This window comes from Berghia stephanieae, chromosome 4 (genome assembly GCF_034508935.2).
Source record: "Berghia stephanieae isolate SIO BIC M18660-M18661 chromosome 4, UCSD_Bste_1.3, whole genome shotgun sequence".
In the NCBI taxonomy this organism is placed as follows: Eukaryota; Metazoa; Mollusca; class Gastropoda; order Nudibranchia; family Aeolidiidae; genus Berghia; species Berghia stephanieae.
Window position 1 is genome coordinate 71,869,528 of NC_088363.1, and position 10,000 is coordinate 71,879,527.

Here is a 10,000-nt window from a genome sequence, read left to right on the forward strand (position 1 = left end):
AGTTGGATCTGGTAGATCTGGCAGGAATGAATCTGCGATAGAGCAATAGACTAGTGTCGTTATCCAAAGGGTAGTCAACAATTGTCAGATTTCGTTTAACACTACAGATAGTGGGATGAACTCCGGCTATATTACTTTTACGACTTTAAAAGAATACTTTTCAGACATTAAAATGAAAGTATTGATATATTTGCCTTCTGAGATATGCTATATTATTGTTATAACTATATCTTCTCTTTTTAAGAAAGAAACATTACTTACATACTTACTTGGGCCATATGCCCCTACTGGGACATATGCCATCAACGAAGGTCCTCCTCTTTTGTGTCTTCCAGACTTCTCCATGTCTGTCCCGACCGCTGGATGTTCGCCTCTACATCTCTTCACCAGGTGTTCTTTGGTCGGCCCTTCTTTCCTTTATTCTGTGGATTCCAGGTTAAAGCTTGCCGGGTGATGGTTTTGTCGGTTTTTTCAGAGTGTGACCAATCCATCTCCATTTTTTCTCCAACATTTCTTTTTCAATTGGCTGTTGGTTTGTTTTCTGTCACAGCTCGATGTTGCTATTTAAAAAAAAAACAATATGCTCTTTAAATCTGTCTTAGACATGAGTTGACAAAGCTTTGAATTTTATTTATGTCTGTTTTGTTCGTCCTCCCCGTTTCCGAACCGAAGATCAAAACTCCGTTAACATTTGAATCAAACACACGACTCCTGTGCAAGTTGTAATAATGTTAAATTTCCATATTTTTTTTTCAAAATGCTAAAGCGACCCTTGATTTTCTGATACGGGCCTTTACATCTTCTTCCGTGTTTCTATAAACACCGATGACACTTTCAAGGTGTGTGAATCATTCTCACCTGAGTCGAGTTTGGTTGTGTTCAGTGCCTCACCCAAGGACACAACGTCGGGACAAGCATTTCCACGATCACTGTCACCCATCTAACCACACTTAGCACTGCTTGACTTTTGTGACAAGATGAGACACCGTACCACTGAGCGCCATAGCCACGCGATGATAATTTGAGATTTCGAGATTTCACCCTTTAGGGGCAAGTAGAATTCTTTCAAAGCAGTAATAGCTTGGTACTTGGGCGTCATTAAAATCACTATTTCTCTGGGTGAAAACTGTAAAATGGATACCAGGTTAGAGTGTAATCAAATCCCGCCCTTAAAGAGATCAGTCGTCTCAAAATGGCATCATGTTTCGGGATAAATCTGTTACTTGAAATAGAATTTTTAAGTTAACTTTTAAAATTTTGATTTAAGTTAAATGCCTTCGTCGAGGAAACTGAGCTTTGTTTCTTTAACTTCAAAAAAAAAAGAAAAATTTCAAAGTTTCACATTCTGATATTTTGACGAGAAACTAGATTTTTACCATCAATTTATTCTGACTAAGAATAATTATAAATTGTGCACATTAATAAGCAAAAATGAATGGACTGATACTGTGACATGTTATATTGCATTTTGTGTGGATTTATGCGTGTAAAAAAAAAAATTAGGACATTTCCTAACAATAAACCATGGGTTACAAAGCGACTTAAATATATACTCAACGAAAAGAAAATTGCCTATATGAGTGGTGACATTAAACTAGAATTTGAAAAGGGAAAGGAGATCAGAAATACAATAAAAGAAGAAAAGGTTGAATACCAAATCAAAATGGAGCAACAACTGAGATTGGGCTGCGCAAGGAAAGCATGGGAGATGATAAAGCAAATGGGAGGAGTAGACCAAAAGAAACGAACATTCCCACAAGGAATGTTGAAGATGTTGAAGAAGAAACTGTAAGCTCCCTCCTCCGGCGATGTAAAGAACATAAAGCACCAGGACCAGACAACATTACCGGAACTATTTTGAAAAACTGTCACCAACAACTGGCTATACCTTATACAAAACTATTTCAAAGGTCAATCGATGAACAATCAGTGCCAGTACTTTGGAAAACATCGATTGTCGTTCCAGTTCCAAAAAAGCGTTGCCCAACCGTATTGAACGACTTCCGTCCTGTGGCGATTACATCGCTTGTAATGAAATGTTTAGAAAAAAATTAAAATGTGAGCTCCTACAAAAAATATCATGACCTGAAATTGCTTGATCCGTACCAATTTGCATACCAGCAACATTTCAGTGTAGAAGACGCACTTTTAACCGCCACAAATTCGATCTCAAAACACCTTGACCAAACGCCCTCGAATTACGCCAGAATCCTTTATGTCGACTTTTCGTCAGCTTTTAATGCGATGAACACAGATATTTTGCTTCAAAAGTTGTGCAACATGGATATTCCAAACTACCTTATTAAATGGTATAAAGAGTTTCTGACCCATAGACCGCAATGTGTAAAATTGGGTGAAAATATCTCCACCAAAAGAACGTTGTCGAAAGGATGTCCCCAATGCTGCGTAAGTTCCCCAATCCTGTATATCTTATACACCAAAAACTGCAGATCATCCTTTGAAAATTGTTTTGTAGTGAAATATGCAGATGATACTGAAGTTACCGTAAAGAATTATTTCAAACAAATTAATATATTCACCGATTGGTGTGAACAAAACCAGCTTGAACTAAATGTTGAAAAAAACGAAAGAACGGGTGTTTGGTGTAATAAATAAAAACGACTTAAAGCGTGTGACGATCGGTAACGACGATGTTGAGAGTTTAATATTTTAAATATCTAGGAATAACCATTGTTAATATAATATCTAAGAAAGTTGCCCAAAGATTATACATCCTAAGGAAATTGAGAACATTGAAGAAAACTATGTTAAGAGTTTATGACTCATTGATTAAAAGTGTAATTGCGTTTGGCTGCACAGTGTGGTTTGGCGGATGCCGACTTAAAGATACAAATTTCAAAATCAATCAAAGAGGCATCAAAAATAATAAACCATCCTCTTGATGGAGTAGAAAGAATTCATGGAAAAGCAATAGAAAGGAAAGCATTCTCAATTACCAACAATTAAAAACATATTTTATCCCATGAATTTAGTCTTTTACCATCTGGGAGAAGGTTTTGTCTGATTAAATGTAGAACTAACAAGTATAAATCAACGTTCGTTCCATCAGCAATAAAAATGTTGAATAGTTCATATGGTACAGCAAAACCAAGGATTGATGCGTTGACTGATTGACTGATTAATTTATTTAATGTTTGATTAATTGACCAGTTGATGATAATATTTCGTGTCGAATTGTCACAAATGTAACGAATTGAAAATTAAATGAATATGTTTATGTTGTGTATATCGCACGCGTGAAAGAAAGAGAGGAAGTGAGAGAGCGCGCGCTCGCGCGCGAGAGAGAGAGAGAGAGAGAGAGAGAAATAAGTAGGAGTGAAATATCTGTTCAATGTTATAGTTATCATATAACGTTATAACAAGTGTAACTAAATGACAAATTGCCATATTTATGGACAATAAAGATCTATTATTATTATTATTATTAATATTATTTTATTATTATTATTATTATTATTATTATTATTATTATTATTATTATTATTATTATTATTATTATTATTATTATTATTATTATTAACATATTCGAACAGGAACTATATACCAAAAACGAAATGCGTCGGGCTCTAAACCCTTCTTTAGCCAACAACTAAAACAGTAAGTTCCTGTTATTTGCTGAAGAAGGGTTTTGAGCCCGAAACGTGCCGTGTTTGGAATTGTGTTTTTTTGTTTTTGTTTTTGTTTTTGTTTTTGGTTTTTTTTTTTTTTTTTTTTTTTTGTTTTGTTTTGTTTTTTTTTGTTTTTTTTTTTTTTTTTTGGGGGGGGGGGTTGGTTTTCTTTTTTGTTGTTTTGTTGGGGGGGTGGGTTGGGGGGGGTTTCTTTTTGGGATTTTTTTTTTTACGCTGTTATTTCCATTTTTGATCATTATTTTTTTTAAGTCCTCAGCTTCTAGCAGCTTCGTGACAATTCCAGATCGAGGCTACTTGCCGCAAATAATGTAATAAAAAATGTACAAATACGTTGCACTCAATGTCGTTTCTTTCTACCTTTTTGTCTCTTCAGGGACTGTCTGAAACAACTGAAAATAGCTGTCTATCCGCACTCCAAGACAGTCGATGAATGTTTATCAGGTGCTGCACCCATTCAAATTGGGACCTCGCTGCTCTTCGTCCTGTTCTTGTATTCCATCTCGCTGCTAACATCGCTGGTCTCTTCAAAAAGCAACATCGTGTGATTTTACAGATTGGTTGAAGTATATATATATATATATATATATATATATATATATATATATATATATATATATATATATATATATATATTACTTTTTTATCTTAAATAAGTGAAACATCACGGGGGTGGGAGGGTAGTCAACAATCACAAGAAAAAAGACATCAAGAATGATAATAATTGTAATGATGATCAATGATAATAACTTAACAATATTATAATATAGCGTAAATGATGAGCGTCATGTTCTAAACGTGTAGCCTATGTGTTTTGCAACAGGCTACGAGCCTAAATCAAGTAAAAAGGAAAATAAATGTTTGATAATTGCTTGAGGGCTGAGTCAATTGCTTTTTCACTTGGTAATGTGTTAAAATCAATTGCTTGGGTCGATTTTCTGATTCTCGGAGTTAAAGAGAAAATAACATTGAATGGAAACCATGGATAAAATATATCAAGTATCAAATTAAGAAATTAAGGAGCAGGCACCGGTGTAAGATAAAGAACTGAACAAGTGTGTACGAAATGTGCCAGACAAAGCAAGAAAGAAAACTATAAGAAAAATACCATCCCAAAAATAATCAGTCGACCTCGATCGGGGATCGTACCTCAGACCTTCTGATTGCCAGTCAGACGTGCTACCATTAATTGTGGCACGTCTGACCGGTACTGCCGAACTCTGATAAAAGTCTCTTTTCGGTATAGTCACAAATCTACTATCGTCTATTATACATTCATGACTGAATCGATTAAAAAGTGGGTTACCCTCAAATTCATTAACCATCGTGTGTATACAATAGCGTTTACAAGAGACCCCATGTCGACAGAGAAATACTTAATAATATATATTATATATTAATGTGCCTGAGAGCCAATGTATTACTTCGATAGTGACAACGTTACCAAACAAATAGGCAGTCATTCTATATCTTTGTATGGTTCGAGAATGTCAGTAAAAAGCCTTTCTCGAGTACTGAACTTTGCACCGCTCTCAGTTGCACTGGAACTAGGAACGGATGGGTACAAGCTGAATATCATTACCACAGTATCATAAGACGGCACTAAAAGATAAAATAAAAAAGCCAGAATTTCGCGATCACATTCACTCACCCCCTCGGTCACCAACTATTTTGCCGTACTCTGAGAAGAAACAAAACATATTTTTCTCAAATTTTGGCCCGAAAATGTGTCTTCGTTTAAAATAACTTTCAACTCGTCAAGATCTGTTATAATAACTCAATAAAATCAATAACTCATTTTCTGGCCAACATTATAAAAATGTTTTGTTGTTTTCTTGTTTGTTCTTTTTTGTTGGGTTTTTTTTTGGGGGGGAGGATGTTTTATTTTTGTTTTATTTTTGTTATTTTTTTTGGTTTGTTTTCTTTGTTTGTTGGTTTGTTTATTTGTTTGTTGTTTTTTATGTTTGGTTGTTTTTTTCTTTTTTTTTAAATTTATTTTTAGAGTACGGTACCACGGTATTCTCAGCATCGCCAGAATTTCAAGACTGGCGCTTCTGGATCTCCGGATATCTGGTCCATCTCTCTATAACAGTAAATGGGTTTAACAGGATCAAGGGGGTGGCTGATTGCTTTGCAATTTTTTGAAAAAACAAAAACAAAAAAAAACACCAAAATAAACAAGAACTAAAACAAAACTTAGGATTTTTTTTAATATGGCAACTTTTTGATTCGAAGGCCAGATCACCTCTATTGTTATAAGGTCTTAAGGAATCGATAATAACAACAACAACAATCAGAAATTACAGTACAGTATTGTGAACAATTTTTCACAATAAGAGGGCGTAAAAAGTGAGACTTTTTATATAGCCACAGCTACAAAAGATTTACAAGGAGTTGGAGACAAATCATAGAAATCTATTATATATTTATTTATTTATTCTTGTTTTTATATTTGCAATAACTCCTATGTACTCTGAGTAATATGACTTGAGCTTTAAATAACGCTATATCCACTTATTGTGCTCAAAGCGCTTTACAAGGTGGGTCCCTGACTAACAGCAACATTTACCATGAAGAATGAGACATGACGCCTGTTAGGTGATATTACAATTTTTTTTACCTACAGAGACAACGCTGTAAACAGCCAGTTATTCATTTTACACCTGAGTACGGTGAGAGAATGTGAGTAAATAGCATTTTTCCAAGGACTCAACTATGAGCCGAGCGAGGCTTGAACAAGGGTCCTTCCGTTCAGAAAGCGAGTGTCATACCACTAGACTACATAGCCGCACATATGCGGCATAATCTGACAATAAAGAAATATGAATTGATTTGAATGGAAACCCAACAATAACGTTTGACATATAGGTCGAGACAAGATACCTGTCCTGTAAGGTGCTATTATATATATATATATTAATAAGTCACAATGGTGGTTTCGGCCAGGTACTCATTTTACATTTGAATGTTGTGAGAATGTGTGAGTGAATGGCCTCTTTTAAATACTAAACTTTCGAACCCAGAACTTACAGGTGACAAGTCGAGTTTCACACCACTAGTAACTATACCGATCATACTATAAGGCAGCCCCAACATTTGAGTGACAACACACAAACAATATATAATATATTTAATATATAAAGATTATTTGAGACCACATTAGCTTCTCGTCAAGCTATATTATCCTTCTTAATGCAAAGGGGACATCATTCATATGCAATCTTTAACATTAGTTTTTTCACCATTACCTCCCTTGTATTTAATTTGGATGTTATACAGTTCACTTATATGGTCCCAGTTTCGGCAAAAGAACGTTTACAATGTATGCAATGTTTACGGCATGCTTGTGAATAATTTTGATGACCTATGTATTTGGCTGGCACAAAAATAACAAACAGCATTGTGACGTCAACCATGTACTTAATTTCTTATCGGAGTGATGTGTATGGCAAAAGATGGATCTACTATGAATGAGGAAAGAGATAGAGAGAGAAAGAATGTGTGTATGTGTTTGTTTGTGTGTGTATGTGTGTGTGTGTGTTCAATGTTTTATTACGAACCGTAATAGTTTGTTCCTGGCCGCGTGGTGTTCTTTATCTAAAGAAATGTACATGATTATGTATCCATCCAAGATTGTTCCCAAAAGGCAGGTGACGATATGTCTGATTTAGATATACACTTGTATCTTGCCATGGCGATTGGTGCAGCGAGAAAGGACTTATCTATCACAAGAGGCCAGTTCTTAATTATCTCTCTCAATTGGGTGGTATTAAGAACGAGTGGGATAGCCCATTTTCAAAACTTAGATATTTACTCTCTCTCTCTCTCTCTCTCTCTCTCTCTCTCTCTCTCTCTCTCTCTCTCTCTCTCTCTCTTTCTTTCTTTCTTTCTTTCTTTCTCTCTCTCCCTCTCTCTCTCTCACACACACAGACATACACACACATACACACTTAATAATAATAATAATAATAATAATAATAATAATAATAATAATAATAATAATAATAATAATAATAATAATAATAATTTAATAATAATAATAATAATAATAATAATAATATATAATAATAATAATAATAATAATAATAATAATATGATGATGATGATGATGATGATGATGATGATATGATGATGATGATAATATAATAATAATAATAATAATAATAATAATAATATTTATATAGCGCCTTACTCTTATCTTAACAAGCTCAAAACACTTAACAGTAGCGTAACATTTTTCATTCAAACAACCACTCAAACATGCAGTGTGAAGCAAAGCAATAGAAGTATACAGTGTTACATAGTCAAAAGAAAAGTTTTAAGATATTTTTTTTAAGAATTCTACTACATAACTACCTATGCTGTATCTTGGAGGGGAGTTCCAGATAAGGGGTGCGAATTTTAAAAAGCATGCTCGCCGATTTTGCGAGTCATTTTTGACTTCACAAGGATTTGATAATCAGACTTTGATCACATATTTCTCGCTGGGACGTAGACTTTAAGCATTTCATTAATGTATCCAGGATACTCAGAGTGCGGCGATTTAAAAACAATAGTACATCTTTTATTCTATTCTATACGTTTCTAAACGGGAAGCCAGTGGACTTCTCTTAGCAAATCCGATGCAGATAGATTTCTCCTCTTTCTAAAAATAAGCCCGGCAGCATCGTTCTGGGCTGCCTGAAGGGGTTTTATTTTGTCTTTATGTATAGAAGAGTCGCAGGGGCGTGGCTATATTGGTTGATTTCGTGCCTGGCACCACATCCGTCTTTTAAAAATGGATTTATTACAGCATTAAAAAAAAAGATAAAACTGAGAAATGGTAAATACCGCCTCTTACTTATTTGAGTAAGTTTTTTTCTGTATATATTTTTTGTTCTTTCTTTTGTATTTACAAATGTAGCACGTTTTAACTCATTTTCTTCTGATTCTGGCACCACCTTATACTGTAAGCACGCCACGCCACTGTAGAAGAGAGGAGAGAATTAAAATATTAACTGACAAGGCCGATGTGTTTCTTGCAGTGAGATGTCTAACACTGAGTATTATTCTCATTTTAATGTACATTAACCTTACGATATGATTTACTTGGCTAGTAAAAGGTCAATCAAGAATAATATTCAATAAATACACCCAAGTTTCAAGCAACCTTCACGGTTTCGATTACGTTTTTTCCTAAAACAATTGATTCACAGTCTATATTTTTAAGAATTGCTGGCCTAGCGGTAAAGAATATTTCACGTTTACTATCGTTAAGTTTTAGTCTGTTCCGTTCCATCCAAGTTTTCAATTTAAAAAAGCAAGATTGGAAACGTTCAATTAAAAGATATGAATGGTCGTAGGTTGCTGACTTATTGACTATCGTCTACATAATATTGGTAATATAGAAATAATTTATCCATGGGTTTCCATGTTTATTGTATTGTAAAAAGAACAGGACCCAATACTGATCCCTCGCTGTTGTACACCAAATTTTAGAGGATGGTCAAATGATTTGACTTTTAAAACCACAACAATCTGTCGACTATTCGACTAGTTTTTTTTTAATGAATATGGTCTAATGAGGGTTTCTTTAAAAGTGGATTGATCAGAGCTGTCTTTAAACAAAAGGGGATGATACCAGTTGCAGTGATTGATTAATTATTGAAAATTATTTATCACTTTTTTTTAAATGTCCATCACACAATGCAAATGATTCATATTAACCCTATTAATCTTTAAAACAAAATAATAGAGGTTTGATGTAATACAAATTAGAGTCCAAGTAACGTTGTCAAAAAATGGTATAATGTGTGGTAGCCCAGGACTTATTGTTGAATCAGACCAAGTATTCTTTGCACGGAGTCCCTAGACCCCACTTTGCGTCCGTACAATGCTAGTCTGAATTTTTGTGATCTATTTTTTTTCTTTTTTAATTCGTTTGTTTACTTGACGTGTCTTTCCTCTGGGAAATTGTTGTAGATGTTTAAAGGTAGTCATTATTTATATATTAAAAGGTGGTATTAGTAGAAATATTCATTTCATGTTAAAAAACGAGTAAAGAGTATAAGATAATTTTAGCTACGTATTTGACTTGAAGTTTAAAATCGTGTCCACCACTCTATTCTAAACTTTTGATTATGTCAACAGATTCCTACCAATAGGCCTGTTTCGGATGAGTCACAGTGCACCTTAAATAAAATGGTTTAAACAAAAGGCCGTTGGCGCCATGCGTTGACAGATTATCTCGATTACCTACGTCGGTGTGTTATACAATTAAATAAGCCTGGAAGTGAGCAAAGTATTATGTGGAAAATATCATATCGATTTATAATTCCATCCGGTAGAAAAAGAGACAATCTATCTGTCATGAA

At 34.2% G+C, this 10,000-nt stretch overlaps 1 protein-coding gene across 2 annotated transcripts in view; it reads left to right on the plus strand.

The window, feature by feature from the left end:
* Positions 1-4,523, plus strand: part of LOC144971159 (uncharacterized) — a 19,592-nt gene extending 15,069 nt beyond the window's left edge. For both annotated transcript variants that reach the window (XM_078911644.1, XM_078911643.1), the window contains exon 6: positions 4,024-4,523. In XM_078911644.1, coding sequence (XP_078767770.1) covers positions 4,024-4,195 — 172 coding nt within the window. In that variant the 3' untranslated portion in view covers positions 4,196-4,523. The remainder of the gene's footprint in view (positions 1-4,023) is intronic.
* The last annotated feature ends 5,477 nt before the right edge of the window (positions 4,524-10,000 follow it).